The sequence below is a fragment of the Agelaius phoeniceus genome, chromosome 1 (genome assembly GCF_051311805.1).
Source record: "Agelaius phoeniceus isolate bAgePho1 chromosome 1, bAgePho1.hap1, whole genome shotgun sequence".
NCBI lineage: Eukaryota > Metazoa > Chordata > Aves > Passeriformes > Icteridae > Agelaius > Agelaius phoeniceus.
This window is the reverse complement of record NC_135265.1, coordinates 46,620,903-46,636,197: the sequence shown is the minus strand read 5'-3', so window position 1 is coordinate 46,636,197 and position 15,295 is coordinate 46,620,903. Positions and strand designations below refer to the sequence as shown.

Sequence of the window (15,295 nt, the reverse complement as noted above, 5' to 3'; positions counted from 1 at the left end):
TACCTAGGAGGGATTTACTTGAAATGTTCCTTGAGCTGCACAGCAGCCCTTTGTGCAGTGAAGTCCCTGTGTGTCTCCCTCTATGTAGGACCACAGCACTGCTGCCCCTCCCAGGCTCACACCCATCTCTGGCTGAAGCTGGTACCAACACAAGCTCCAATCCCTGGTCTGAGATGAGAACTTCCCCTTGTGGGTCCAGAGCCATCCCAATGTGACAATATCACCAAAGCAAATCACACAGTCAATTTTCACCATCTTTATTGAATCACAATTAACTACAATCAATGCAACTGTGCCCTTAAGGCAGTTTAATTCCCTTAGCTTTATGGCATTTTTGCTCTTTACTTTAGAAGCACTGTGCAGCAATCAAGAAGGCAAGAAGTGCCCAGTGATGAGATACATTTAGCAAGGCCAACATTTGCACACTGCCAAGGCACTGATCCTACTCAGTGATGAAGATGCCCTTCTCTGCAGAGATCCCTTTGATCTGGTTGGAGATCAGCTTGGCTACGATTTTCTTCTCTCCTAGTCTTGTCGGAGTGCATACTATTTCAGACTTCATGATCCTGCCAGGCATTATATCCCTGAGGACAAAGGAAAAACCAAAATAGTCCCATCATTAATTTGGGTTATTTGCCACTTTTGAATAATTTCTCTTAAAGAAATAGTCACTGCATGTGTTTAGGGTGGGTATTCCCCTTCCCCCATGACCAGTTTGCAGCAAATGGGACCTGGCATGGTGGTACTGCCTGGTGGTCCCAGTGATCCTGGGGACCTTCCCCAGAGTTCCCTGTACTGCTGAAACACCAAATTCAGCTCTGAATGAAGTAGCTGTGCTCACCCTTGTTGGGCAGCACAGCAGGAGCATGGGGGGAGTCCCTGTCATGCCCATCTGCCCTGAGCCTGTCAGCTGCTGTGTGGGTCTTTCTGGTCAAATGTGGTGCAGTTTCAAACACAGCTGGCAAAGGCCCCTCTTCCTGCAAATCCCCTAACCACTTCTTCAAGGATATTTAAAAAAAAGAAGAAGCAGAGCAGAGTCCTGCCATGGTCATTTCATTGGCTCATCTCCTTACCCCAGCTCAAATGTTGTCATCTTAAATATGCCCAAGCCCTCCACCAGCAGCTTGCAGTTTTCCAGGGTCACATTCAGCTTGTTCTTGAAGATGAATGCACAGTTGAAGTCATTGTACAGACTGGCTGTTTCTGGCATCTAGCAGAGGAGGAAAGAGAGAAACAAACCCAAAGATTGGGGATTAGGGGGGTAATAAAGATGTCAGAGCTGCTGCAGGTTTGCTCACCACCAGCATGATAGGGGACAACCCCTTCATATCCTTTCCACCCACCCAAAGCACTGTGTTTTCCCAGATGGTTTCTCAGCACATTTTTGCTTCAGGAGGAAGAGCTGTGGGCTTGGAGATGGGCCCTGTACAAACTGCCCTCTCCCATCCCCTTCCCTCCAGCAGCCTCTGCCTTCCCCTTTTAGATGGGGCAGTAATAAAACTTTGATTTCATGGCCGCTTTCAACCTTCAAATGAATGTTGAATAGCCAAATAAGATGCCAAGAACTGAGCATGCTAGGAGGCAGCTGTTTGGGAGATCCCCCTGGGAATGCTAGCACCACCTGGTGCTGCAGTGAGCCGAGCTTTAACCCTTGTCCTCCCAGAGCCCAGCTGGCAGCTGCCTCACCTGGACAGTGATGGGGGGATACTGGAATCTCATTGAGGTCTCCTTGGTGAGTTTGTCATTGGTCTCCTTGACCTCGGCAATGGCGGTGACAAGGATAAGGACTTCATCTTCCACAGAGGACAGTGTCTTCATGTATGCATCAGGTGCTATTTTCAGGGGGATCTGCATCTCTGCAGGAAAGAAAACACAGCTTGGTGTTTCACCACATGCCCAGGAACTGGGTGGCAAAGTCGGCAGGATGTGGCATGAGCCGTATTTGCTGAGACCATCCTGCTTTCCCTTCAGTCCCTGCGGGGGAAGCCCTGGCTGAGTGGGTGGTACCTGGCACATGCAGCCCATGGAAAGGAGCTACCTTTGTGTCCTGCCCTGCTGCATTTTGACAACAACAGTATATGAGTGAAAACACTCAGTGCTCATCAACAGCAAAGATTTTTTTTTTCTTTTTTTTTTTCTTTTTTTTTTTTTTTGAGAGTGATTCATGCTAGGAATCAACAAGGGTTGTTAATTATTTATTATTCATTAATCTCTTGTTTAGCAAATTTCAGTTACATGGCTTAGGATCAAAAATACAAGCTAGGTTACTCAAAGATGTGCAGAGCACTGCAGCAAACAGCTCCAGGGATCAGCCAGGCAGGCAGTCATGAAGTGGGAATTTGCTTGGGCAAAGAATTCAGAAAATAACACTCACTGGCATCACCACCACCCAAATTAGAGTGGCAAACAGAAGGACAAAAAAAGGCTGAAATTTCAAGCCATCTAAATCCTGTGAGGGATATGATCCACATGGATGCACACAAAGCCTGTGGTGACATCTTTGATGTTCAGACAGTGAGGACAGGAGGGAGATGCTTCAGCACACCTTGCTCATGCCATGAAAACCTCTGCCCACAGTGATGTATTCCCAATCACCTCCTTGAAGCTGCAGCAGGGCCTTCATGTTTTGGTCCCTGCTACGGAGGGATCCCAGTCTGTAAGTGAGACTTCAAATGCAGTGAAGAGAGAGGTAGGTTCTAGGCAGGCAATTTCTGCTCTTCACAGAGTACAGGGCCTACACTGGTCTATAGTGGAGCCAGTACAAACCCCAGACTGCCACAGTAAATTAGACTACAGAACACAGCAATCTTTCTGTGCTTACCAGATGGGCCTTCAAGAGTGATGGTCTCCTTGATAGTTCCAAGATTGGCCTGAACATTTCCAGTATAGTACTGCAGCTGGCAGGAGCCAATAAGGTCAACGGTCCAGTTCCCAGGAGCAGAGATCTTCACTGTGATGGCCATTTCCAGGGGATTGCCAGGATGCAAAGGTTCTGTATTGGCTATCTCCAGGTGGAGTCCAGTCTTGGTGACTGGCTCCTTGGGGACCAAAGGCTCGGCGTTGGCACCTATTGTCCGTATAGTAGAAGCATAGCCTGAACGAGGCATCAACCCCGAAGGGCGTAGGAAGCTGTAAGCTCTTTGCATGGACATCCTTTCCTCTTTGGAGCCTGGATGAAGAGAAATATGGGTGACAGCTGTATCTCAGTCTCCTCACCCAGAGCTATCTTCCCCTTATTTATGCTTCTGCTGATAAGCAGAGAGGATGTCAGAGCACCTCCAGCCTCTGCTTAGGACAACTTCTTGGTTTTTGCTACCACCAAATCTAGCTGTAGCATTCTGGCCTGGAAGAATTTCCTGGAAGAGACAATTTAGAGGATGGATACTCTTAAATATTTCAGCCTGATACTTTTGCCCTCCTCACTGAGAAGGTTTTAACAATCTAGGACAACATGGCTGGATCTTGAGAACTGTGGGAAGGAAATGTGGGATTTTTGTTTTCCAAAATGGTTTGGGGGAATGGAAAGGCAAAATGAAGAAATGAAAAAATAAAGCCAAGGTCAGTGTGACACTAGGTCCATCATTCAGCCCATTTCTTTCACTGTCTGGAGGCTTGCTCGTGTCCCTGAGGAGCAGCCTATAGGTGTCACTGCGGGCATGAGGATGCCCAGGAGCAGCGCTGCCTCCCGAGGGTCTCCAGGCCTTAGGCCGAGTTTGCCACTACAGCTACTCCTGCAGTTTTCTCCTGGAAAAACACGTGCTGTGGGGTGACCTGCAAGGTGGGGGTCTCCTCTTTGGCACTGTGTCAGAGGATGGGGGCAGTTACCTTCGGGGTACTTGTACTCCTTGGTGATGTCTACCCGCCTGTTCTGCCCCACGGCTTTTGTGCTGATGTTCTTGCCGATGGCTTGGGTCTCTGTGCCGACCTTGAAGTATTTATCCTTGCCGTTCACCTTCTTGACCACCCAGTAGACCCTGTCAGCGTTCACCTCCGCGTACACGAACTTGGCGTCGTAGGGCAGGTACACATCTCCTTCCCGCACAGCCTTCACCGGGCAGGGCCCACACTGGAAACGACCTGGAAAGGGCATTCAATTCCAGCTGGCTTTCCAAACACCTGCTGTGGCTCCAGTTTTTGCTCCACACTCAGACAACATTCAAGCAGGAATCTGTGGCCATGGCAGTTGATGCTTAGCAGTAAACAGCCCTCCAACTCAGTGATGAACTCCAAACCCTCTCATTTATCCCACAGCTGCTTGGGAATTTTTTATAGATGACCAAGGTCTGGTAGGAGCTTTTGCACGTTTCCCCTTACTTAGATAATTTTAAGGTTAGAAAGCCACAGCTGGGTTTGATAAAAGGAATGGAACATAACAGTCCCTTGTTGAAACACAGGCAGTGTGCTTTAAAGACATAAATAAAATGATGTAAAAGTAGGCCCACAGGATGCTAAACATAGCTGGAACCAGTGCATAAACAGATAATGAGGAATATAGTGGCTTTTGTGTCAATGTTATGTGACAAGAAACAACAGCACGTGCCCTAAGAGAAGTTCCAGGCAAGGTCATCTGTAAGGCCGGGGGTACTTGGTGAGTACAACCACCAGGGACCCCTTCAGACGACCCCCAAGAACCATAAAAGACCTTTCAGTAAGAGGGAGATGCAAGCAAATTAGTTCTAGAAGAAGCGATGTTTATGTATTAGCCATAAAGTACACTCTAATGAATATGTATGATCATGATGGAATAAATACCTTGTTGTAAAATTTCATGATACACCCAATCAGAGGGAATACCCTCTGGGTGTTCAGCATGCTGCAATAAGGAATGTCTGCTTTCTAATGCTTCAAAATTGTGTTAGAAAGTTTCTTCCTTAGCCAATTTCAGTATCAGGTTATTAAGTCGGCTGCATCCAGACATCTCTGTTTGATCTCTAGGCAATATTCCACTTTTTGCATTTCCCTGAGGATTATCCTTTTGGTTTTGTTCCACCTTCAAATTCCCTGAACCTGTGCAGGGAGTTTTGGTGGTCACTCCTGTCATCTACCCATGAGCAGGATCATGACCCCAATGAGTTAGATGTCCTCTAACCTCTGAAACAAAATTCACATTCCCACACAGTTGGGTTTGTGCCTGCCAAGAAATGCTGTTCCTTCCATTCTGGGCTGAGGGGGCAGGAGTGAGACCTGCTGTTTTACAGTGTCACTGCCCTGGTGCATGAAGTTGTGTGTGAGGAGTACCTGGTTTGCTGACTGGGAAGCATGTTTTACACACAAAATGTCCCTGCCTCCCTCAGGACTTGCAGAAGAGCCTTTCTAGGCAAATCCTACCTTGACTTTGCTCCTGAGGGGTTGAATCAATTGCCTGCCAGCCACTAAACCCATTTGGTATGTCTGTTCTCTTCATCCAGGCATCATTCCACACGTGGAAGTTCCTGTGTGCATTTGGGTTGGAAAGAAAAGGTGTGAGTTGTTACAGCCTGAAGAGTCATGGTCTCCTCCCTTAATCCTTTAGTAAGGACAAATTTAATGGGTACTTGTAGGTAACCCTGTGAAACCCCTGGCTTTCTCTCTCTCTCTCCTGGGCAACAAACCCCAAGCAGTAGGGAAATTCTCAAAGGAATTGCTGGGGCTGGGAAATGGGGCACTGCAAGGCAGCACAGGGCCTTTCAGAAATTGTTAGCCCCACTTGGCAGTACCAGACAGAGTCGAAGGACAACGAGTTCAGCTTTTCTCCTTTGTCGTTCAGGTAAACATCAACCCTCAGGTTCTCCTCCGTGTCGTGGGCCGCGTCGAAGGTGCTCACACAGCGGCATGGCACCCCCAGGCAACGCATGACTGCAGCACAGACAGACAAACACAGGGTCACAAAATCCCTCAGCCTGGAGGGCATCCTCTCCCCTGACCCCTCTGCCCACCCAGACTCCTCTAGAGCAGGTGCTCAGGACTGTGTCCAGATGGCTTTTGAACATCTCCAAGATGTAGATTCCATAACCTCTCTGTGCCAGTGCTTGGTCATTCTCACAGTGAAAAAAACTGTTTTCTCAGGTTCAGACAGCAGAACCTCCCATGTTTCAGGCTGTGCCTATCACCTCTGCTCTTGTTGTTGGGTGCCAATGAGAAGAGCCTGTCTGCACCCCACTCCTTCCTGTCAGGTATTTACACACAAGGATCAGACCCCCAAAGCCTTCTCTTCTGGCTGAGCAGTGCTGGATCCCTCAGCCTCTCCTTACAGACAGACCCTGGCCCCTCTGTTGCTCAGAGGCACAGTAATTTGGCTTACTAGCACAGTAATTGGGGTGTCAGAGAAGGGAGGCAGGTCACTGTTCACTGCTCACCTGTGTTGAGGACTCCTGCGAAGACCCAGCACTGGCCATAACGCACCGGCTTCTTGGTTTTGTAGTACTTCTGCAAAATCATCACACTCCCAATCCAATCCATAGGGGATGTTCCACTGACGTAGTTCCCTGACCAGTTCCCCAGCAGGACTCCGCTGTCATCGTTGGCATTAACCTGTGGCCACACACACACAGAGAAAAATTAAGGGATGAGGCTGAATGAGGCTTAAACCCCAGGGTCTGTGCCTGCCCTGTGGCTTCCCTGGTACTCCACAGCCATGTGGAACCCATCAAGGCTGCTGGTCCTGGCTGGGGGCTCCCCTGGTTAGAAATTCCACCTGGATATCTAGAGAGAGGTGTAAATTCTGCTCAGGGCAGTAAAAATTAACTCTGCATCCTGTGTCTTAAGCCACAGGCCTCCAAAAGGGTCCCAGCACAGAGAGTAACTACCCACCCAAAACACACCCTTGTCTTGGCCCCACCAACACAGCTGATGAGGCAGGACAACCACTGGGGCAGCTGCAAACTCTGGAGATGGGAACGTGCTATATTTTGGGTTGCCTCTTCCCTCCACCCCAAAATGCCTCTGTCTTTTTGCTTGCACTTTCCCAAAAGAATCCCATTCAGATGCCTCCTGAAATGGTGTTCATGGTCCCAGGGAAAGAAGAGCAAGTAAGGACAAGGGAAGATATGAAGAGGCAAAGCACTTCACTGGGAGAGGCTTACCAAAGCAGACATGGCTCTGGACACATGTGCAGGATCCCTTCTCTGAGCCAGGCTGAGCTTGCTTTTGTCCAGCAGATACATGCAGGCATCCAAGATAAATTCCTCAAACTGTTTTGGGGAGAAAACAGAGATATTTTTATATGCTGCTCTAAAACAGAATTTGCTTGTTATATTGAATTTCCAAGGCTGTGGGTCTTCCCAAAGCTGTTCTCTCCAAACAAGGGCTAAAGTGAAACCCAGCCTTGTAAGACAAAAGGCTGTCTCGAGTGTCATACAAAAACAGTTGGAACCTGATCCAGCAATCTTTACTCCTGTGCACAAAAGTCACCAACGTCATCTCCCTGCAACTCTGCAAATTACTCACAAGAGTAATGAAAATTTAAGATCTCTACTGATATTTAGTCTATTGACATAGGCACAAAATGAACCTTGGAAAAAAAGAAAGGTACGTAAATGCTAATTATTACAACAAAGATTCCTAATTAGCAATTGCTGATAAAGCTCCCTGAGGTCCAGTTCAGAAAGATGTCAAACATATGATCCAATGAAGCTTGTCAGAATATCAATATCAATTCTCATTGCTTAACAGCAGGATAAATATTAGGATAGGAACAGCCCTACAGATTATGCCCTTTGGCCCCTTTAGTGTAAAGGCATCAGTGTGAGTACCTTTGGGCTATGTATGTCCTGCAGACACATACTCTGCAGATAGCCTGCAAAAATTGTAGACTTATAAAACAAAACAAAACAAAACAGAAAAAACCCAGATTTGAATGGTTTTTGCTGGGGATTTCTGTCTGGATAGCGTGGGATATACCATGCTTGGTGCCTGTGTGCTTTGTACAGGGTGAAAATAAATCTGCTCTGGCATCTACCTCTTATCTCTAGCCCAAACCAATTTGACATTCCACTCCTCTGGAGTTATCTCAGAGGCAGCGCGCAGGAACACCTTTCCTGAGAGAGTGGCTGATTGTGTCCTGCCCACAGCTGTCAGTGAAGGCATCACTTGAAAGGTGATAACCTCTGCCAGTAATTTTACCCTCTTTATTCCCAACTATGATACAACAGGTAAATCAGATTTTTTTTTCCCCATCAGCCCTCTCCATGTCTCATTAGCTGATGAACAGCACCTACAGTTGCATGAGAGCAGGAATTCCCTTATGGGAATTTTTTCAATCAGAAATATCCTGTCCCCAGTTTCCACATCCTTTACCAGGGGGTCACATCATCTGACTATACATGTGCCGCTAAATCCCATTCTCCAGCTGTGGGTGGGGAACACACGTAGGCACACAGGTTACTCCAGCACTTTGAGCTACTCATGGGCTCCATGCTGAAGGGATGAAGAAGGGTAATAGGGCTGACAAGACAGCTGTGTTTTACCTGCCCGAAATTCCAGGGCCTGTCGTAGATGCTGTACGCAGACCCAACATAGATGGTGCCAGTGTCATTGAGCACATATTCCTCCTTCTCTGCATCATTGGCCATGTAGACAACATCATCTGCAGAAAAAAATCCCTCAGATGTCAAGTGGTTTGCACACCCTGTATGAAATCTTCCATGAAAAGCTAAACTGGGGTAACCAAGGATCTGCAACATTCACACAAACAGATGACCATGCAGCATTCCCATTTTTTTGCTCCTATCATAAAAGAATTTCCAATAAGGCTAATCTTTAATTTCCCCTTGTAGGTCCATTGCTATGTGACCACTCTTCTATTATTGCCAAAATCTTATTTCTGAACACTGTGGAGTACTAGGTATACAACAGAGAGAACTGGGGAACTGATGCCCACCAACCACACAATTTTTTATTCTGGTTATATTTTCTGGATCTTAAGCCAACCCAGTTCTCTCAGTTAATCTTTGGCTGGCTCAGGGAAACAGAGAGGGATGATACAGAGGTGCAAACAGATGTGACAGATAGATGTCCCTCTATGTCCTGGCACTGGAGAATATCCAGTGAGGAGCTGGCTTGTTGCTATTGCTCAGCTTCCCACTGTCTCCACGAGGATGCTGCTTACAGTGTTTTATGGGGAAAAAGCAATGTATGTAAGAAAGGAGAATAGGGAAAATATGAGGCAAAAATCCATCTGGGACAATCCCTGGTAGGAGTAATTATCACTCCCAGTTGCAGGACCACTCACCTTCACACCAAGGATTGAACAAAAGGTAGATGACACCATTTTCAGGCCTGTAAATGTTACTGCCAGTCTTCACATGCAGGTTGTATTTTCCCACAGGGGCATTGGGCGAGCTGGTGACAGACAGCAGGCACTGAGGAGACAACAAGGAGAGACAGCATGAGGGACACCCCACCATGGCCACATGCATGGCACAAACATGGTGCCACAGAACTGGCACGAGTGGCAAAGCTGGGGGCCATGCAGATCCCTGTGGGGAAAGAGGGGAAGGCAATGGGATAAGGCAAAGCCTGCCTGTGCATGGGGGGAGCAATGAAATAAGCAGGACAAGGCTGCTGCCCATCTAAAATCACAGAACCAAGGGAAGCAGGACAGGGACATGAGGATGCTTTGCTCTGTAGCTTCTGATGGCCTTGGTACTGGGCATTGGGCCCCTTGCCCACAAGCTTTACCTCTTTGCCTTTCCTCTCAACCATGGAGATTTTCCACCCATTGAAATCCTCCCGCTCCGGTTTCAGCGACAGCAGGCTCCCATTGTTTTTCATTGGATTTTCACCTGGAAACATACCCAAGACAATATGTGTGAGGGTTGCACAGGTCTGCAATGCCTGTGCAGTGCCAAGAAGAGGCAGCTGGATGCTCCTGGGGCTCTCTGGCTTTGCCTGGTGGGCGCAGAGGGACCCCTGCTTACCGATGCCAAAGCGCAGGGTCAGCTTGTCGGCAGCCCTGAGCTCCCTGCTGAGGCTGACCTGCACCTGGAAGGGCTGCCCGCGCCTCACCACCAGGCTCTGGATGTTGTACCCATCCGTGTGGTGCTGCCGCGTGTTCTGGCTCTTCAGAAAGTCAACCCCAGTGACTTTCAGACCGCTCTCTGGAAAAACATCAGGAGACAAGGAGAAAGGAGAAAGAAGAGATGGTGATTTTCTCAGTAAAGATAGTTTTCTTCTTCTTAATGCGGCCCTGTGAGTCATCAAAATATCTAGAGTAACAAGAGATCTAGCAAAATACAATATAAAATAAAATAAAATTTTAAAAGACACAATATTGAAAATGACTGCCTCCTCTCCTGCAGCTCTGGATGGGATCAGGGCCAGGAAAAGCCTCAGCATCTCTGTGCCCAGTGGTTCGTGGTTCAGGGCTGTGGCATAGGAGTGGAACTTCGAGAGGCACAACCCAGTGATACACCTGAGCAAAAAGAAAGCCCTCAGCTTTGAATGATGATGGAGATTTGGGGGTCACTGCATCAGGCTTTGGCAGCCTGCCCAGTTGTGACAAGAAAAGCCAGAGCATGCTGGAATGTGGCTGAGCTGTATTTCTTCGGGAGCATTTATGTCTTGTACCTGCTCATTAAATATCCTCAAAGGATGAATTCTGTGTGAACAGCAGGGAGTAACAATACCTCATAAGCACTCTTCTCATGAGTGATTCAGATGAAGATGTGGGAGAGGCAAAAACGGGTTACGGTAACCTTTGATATTAGCAAGTCAAAAGCATAATGGTTGAAGAGATTAATTCACCAAATGTCTTGACAGATTTGCATGGTACCTGGCAACCATGTTATTATCAACAAGAACCATCCCTAACACAGAAGAGGCTGGAATCTGCTGGTAGCTGGTGTGGCATGGGAGATGCCACATGCAGGGCTAGTGTCAGGGCAGGCTGAAATCAGCAGCACGCTTCCTACTGCAACCTGTGCTGCGCAGCGACTGCAGCCCTGAGTAAACAGAACTGACCACCTCTGGATCCCCACCCTATCTCTGTGTATTTCTTCTTCGTAAATATATAAACCATATTTATCTTCATTACATACCAGATATAACTGGCACAACAAATAGACTTAAAATTGACCAGCATCTTTTGTTAACCAGCTTAATATTTGAGTGCTTTTTTGTTTGCTTGCTGCATGCCAGTAGCCAGCCTTGAGCTGACATTTTGCGCAATGGGGTGTGTGTGCATTTATATCAAAAAATTTCAGCTGGAGCTAGCTGCTTAACCCTCCTGAGGACAAAGAGGAAGTGCGTCTTCCTCAGCATTAAGAAATCTCCAAACACTAAAGTTGCTCAACCTTGTTCTTTATGGAAAACCCTGGCGCTGGGCTGAGAAGATCCCAAAAATTCTTGGCCCTGGGAGAGGGATGCAAAGGGATATGAGAGTTGAACACATAGGATAGCTGTGGGAAAGGGCCCAAGGAAATCCATTCATCCAGCATTTCTTAACTTAGGGACTGCATATCCATCCCATTTCTGGACATCACCAGTGCTGTTGAGGATGCAGGGAAGATTCACTGACAACAGCTGCCCTAGAGCATGGCCTGAGCACTGTGCCAAAGACCTGTCTCCACTCAGCACTGCCCGTCAGTTGTGCTGCATTTATTCCTGTGCAAACACACCTGTGATACCCTGTGACCTGACTGGCACGGCGTCCTGTGCCAAGGAATGCCTCAGAGTGAGCCAGTGGCGCACCCATCACCACATCCCAGGGGGCTTGGCCGCAGCTTGCCTTCCCTGGGCAGCCCTCACCTGCTGCTTTTGTCTTCCTGCCCTGCTTCCTGCCCATGGAGCTGGGCCCCCACACACCCTGAGTCTGGCTGCCTGCAGGCACCTTGGTGTGCCAACACGGAAATTCACGATTTACAGAAGAGCTGAGTATACCTAGAGCATGGAGGACAGAGGCTCAGGCTGTGAGAGGCAGTTCTGTTTGTGCTCATTCCTGGGCCGGGCCAGAAGCAAGCCCAAACCTCAAATCCTGTCAGATTTCTTTTCTTTTTTAATAGAAAAAAAAATCAAGGCAGTATTTTGTCACCTAGTTCCATGATTTATCCTTTATAGAACTCCTTTCTACACTAACCCACAAGCCCCATTGCATCACTGCCTGCCTGGAGAGATGTTCAGAGCTTCAAGAGAACAGTGATCAAAGATGGACATATGAGACCTTGTCACTGTAAGTATGTGGGGCCTTCTTTCCCTTATGATGAGGAGGTGATGGGGTTTATAACCCTATCAATATGGACCAGGGTATTTATAGTATGTCTGGCTTCAGTGGGAACAAGGGCTGCTCAGAAGGACAGAAGAGAATGGGAATGAGAACTGTAGTTTTTCAAGACAGAGCATAATTTGTATACCTGCACTTCCTCCTGATTTTTGCCCAGCCTCCAGGCAAACACTCATGCACATCCCAGAGATGTGAGATCACATCCCAAAGATGCTGCAGTCCAGGACTTGGAAAATTTCAACTCATCCGCACTCAAGAGTATAGAGGTTTAAAACTGGAGGGCTCAGAGCGGTGTTAAAACACCCCTCCCCTCCTGAAAGCCATGGAGACCTGCTCCCAGCTCTGCTGTGGGCACCACCCAGCCCACATGTGCATCTGCTCAGTTACATCCCAAACCCCAGGGGTTCTGGGCATTCTGAGGCTGGGCTGGGCTGGCCAGTGGTGCTGGTTCAGCAGCTGCTGCAGGAGTGACCCAGGCACCTTTCTAGGTAGGTGCAGGATCTCCTGACAACAGGGCAGGCAGGACAGCCATGGGACAGAGCTCAAGCCCAAAGAAATCCTCCTTTCGGTTATTTTGAAACTTCAGATGCTATCAGCCATCACTAAGGAGCAATAATCTACATGATAAAGTAGCCTGAAAGAAAGAAATTATTTTAACATTGATGTGGAACAAGTTTAAAAGAGCTGCATTTCTTTCCCATTGTCACTGGCAGAACAGATGTCTACAGGTTGAAGAACAGTGATGAAAAATGAGATGTGTCTTGCAGTTAGTTTACCAATCTGTCAAAAACAGAATTTGCAAAGCCAGAGCAAACTAATCCCCTGTGAGCATCAAAACTTCTTTCCTCAAGGTGTCACCCATGGCAATCAGAGAGCTGAGAACCTCTGGAGCTGCAATCCTCCCTGCAGGAGACTTGCCAAACTTCACACCTAACATATGTCAAGCATTAAAAACTCACCAGTGTTGCTGAACATGGTTCTTGTCAGAGTTTCTACCCGAGATGCTTGCAGTGCCAGCAGCTTCCAAACTCCTGAGCAGTCTCTGCCACTTGCTTCTGAGTGTGGAGAAAGAAGACAGACTGCCCTTTTTATCTGTGTCTTGCTCTGAGGTGTCAGCAGGTCCACTGCCAAGGGGTGGTGTTTCGAGAAAGGAAGTTCCTGTGGAAGAAAAAAAAACTACAACTCCCTCTGCACATAGTCAGACCCTGAAAAACAGCGAAACTTAAATCCCGACTCACATGGAAGGTGAATTTGCATAATCAGATGACAAGTGGACAGACCCTTCACTGACAAACAGTAAAATCATGGGCTAGGTGAGTAACAAGAATTCACCTATGCCCTAATATCCAGGTCACCAGGACTGCAACTCCAGGGCTAACTTTACAAGGAAGCACACAAACATTTAATCCTTAGGAGAACAGAATTCCCCATTAGGACCAGTCTAACATGCTTATAAGTTAATGAGGTTTCTGTCATCACATTTGGGACAGAAATACTTGAAGCCGTGGGCTAAAATCCAGCATTTAAACATGTGGGTTGGAAAGCTGAAGGATCCTAGCACTGGCCCCCTCCTCACAGGATGAGGTGGACTTCAAGGGACACAGCCCAGTGGGAGCACTGAGTGGGAAAGAGGAGAATCAGACTATGTCCAGGAGGAGAAAGAAATGTGATGGAACAGGAGCTGTTTTCTGGCTGCTCTTTGTTTGCAGCTCTGCCAAAGGTCTCTGCCAGGACATGGTTGAACCCCACATGCCTCACTGCCACCCTGGTCCTCAGGGCAACCAGAGATGGAGAGATGAGCCTACAGCACAGAGAGGAGAGCTGGTGGTATACAGGCCACCAGTGACACGGGCACAGTGTCCAGAAAGAGATACAAATGTCCCCAGGCACCCAGAAACTTAGAGATGGCTCAGCTGTGGGAGCAGCCTCAGCCTCCTGATGCCTCCCTCAATGGGAGCAGCCCAAGGTTCAGTAAGGTAGAATTCTGTTTTCAAGGCTGCCCCATCTAAATGTGGGTTCTTCCTAAAGAAGATCTCCCTGTGGAAGCCTTCAAAGGCACCGACTTTTCTCCACTGGTTTGGGTAAGCAGGTATTTCCTTTTGGGAGGACAGTTTCCCTTGGTGCAAATGTGGAGCTGAGTTAGCAGATACCACCCTCCGAGCATGTCACTGCTTGCTGGCAGGTGTGTGTTGGGTGTCCTTGCTTGAGAGCATGACTAGGGCACCACAGGGCACCGAGGGTTCAGCACACATCCCTAATCTCACTGGACATCTGAAGATGAACAAGAACATTGGAACCACCAATGTTCTCAGCAGACGGAGAATCACTCAGCATTCAGCCCCAGACAATGCGCTGGCAATTGCGTATTTCACTATTGACAAAAACGCTGCAGCCCTGATTTACCTTTCCGTGCCCCTTTTATTCTGCATTTCCTTCCTCCTAGGGGGTGAAAGACATTTTTGTTTAGGAGCAGTATGGGATGAAGTGAAGTACACACGGAATGTCAGTACAACAACATAACCAGTAATGCGTGTAATCTGAACATTTATGATGTATCTTACTGGTTTTCACTTAACTGCAGCAAGAGTAATCCACATCAGCTGAAGTCACTGACAGTAGTTTCCTAATCCAGTCTCAACCTGTTTTATACATCATTCTATGCTTGGTTGGAGGCATCTTAAATTGTGTTGACACAATAGTCCTACAGCAAAATTACAGATTTTTGCAAACAGGAACAGATTTATGTTGGTAACACTTTGCTTCTGAAAAAAATGTTCTATATTTGTGCTGGAGGGTGAGCAAGGGAAGCAGGGCATGTATTCACCAGGGACAGTCATACTTCCAGTCCTGTAGAGTTTTGCAAAACTTTGATTTCAACAGTGTGCTTGTCCTGATCCTCACTTTAAACCTCAGAGTTCAAGGAAAGATTGTAAAAATTATATGGATGTGGGTTCTGCCCTGCCACCTTTGAACTTACTCCATCTTGGAAGGTGGCTGACCTTTTCTGGGGGGGAGGTTTGGCCACTGGGGCATGGTTTCAGTTCTCCTTTTGCTTTGTGCAGCTGCTGCTCTAGCCTGTTCCCATTATCTTTCTCTACA

At 47.6% G+C, this 15,295-nt stretch overlaps 1 protein-coding gene across 1 annotated transcript; it reads right to left on the bottom strand.

Annotated features, from left to right (window-relative positions):
- Positions 1–311: 311 nt before the first annotated feature.
- Positions 312–13,435, bottom strand: TGM4 (transglutaminase 4). The gene is made up of 14 exons (XM_054644565.2): positions 13,156–13,435; positions 9,897–10,076; positions 9,658–9,761; positions 9,209–9,338; positions 8,445–8,563; positions 7,062–7,169; positions 6,336–6,510; positions 5,697–5,835; positions 5,329–5,432; positions 3,826–4,077; positions 2,822–3,169; positions 1,687–1,856; positions 1,074–1,210; positions 312–584 (listed from the first exon to the last, which is right to left on the bottom strand). Exons 1-14 carry the CDS (start codon positions 13,169–13,171, stop codon positions 443–445), a joined length of 2,124 nt encoding a protein of 707 aa, XP_054500540.2. The 5' UTR covers positions 13,172–13,435; the 3' UTR covers positions 312–442.
- Between the last annotated feature and the right edge of the window lie 1,860 nt (positions 13,436–15,295).

What these genes read in the sequence shown, in the direction of transcription:
- TGM4 (XM_054644565.2), bottom strand. An exon ending in GTTCAATCCTTGGTGTGAAG is followed by an intron (nt 8,564 to 9,208) that starts GTGAGTGGTCCT and finishes TTTTTTCTGCAG; the next exon opens with ATGATGTTGTCTACATGGCC. An exon ending in ATCCCCCCATCACTGTCCAG is followed by an intron (nt 1,211 to 1,686) that starts GTGAGGCAGCTG and finishes CTCCTCTGCTAG; the next exon opens with ATGCCAGAAACAGCCAGTCT.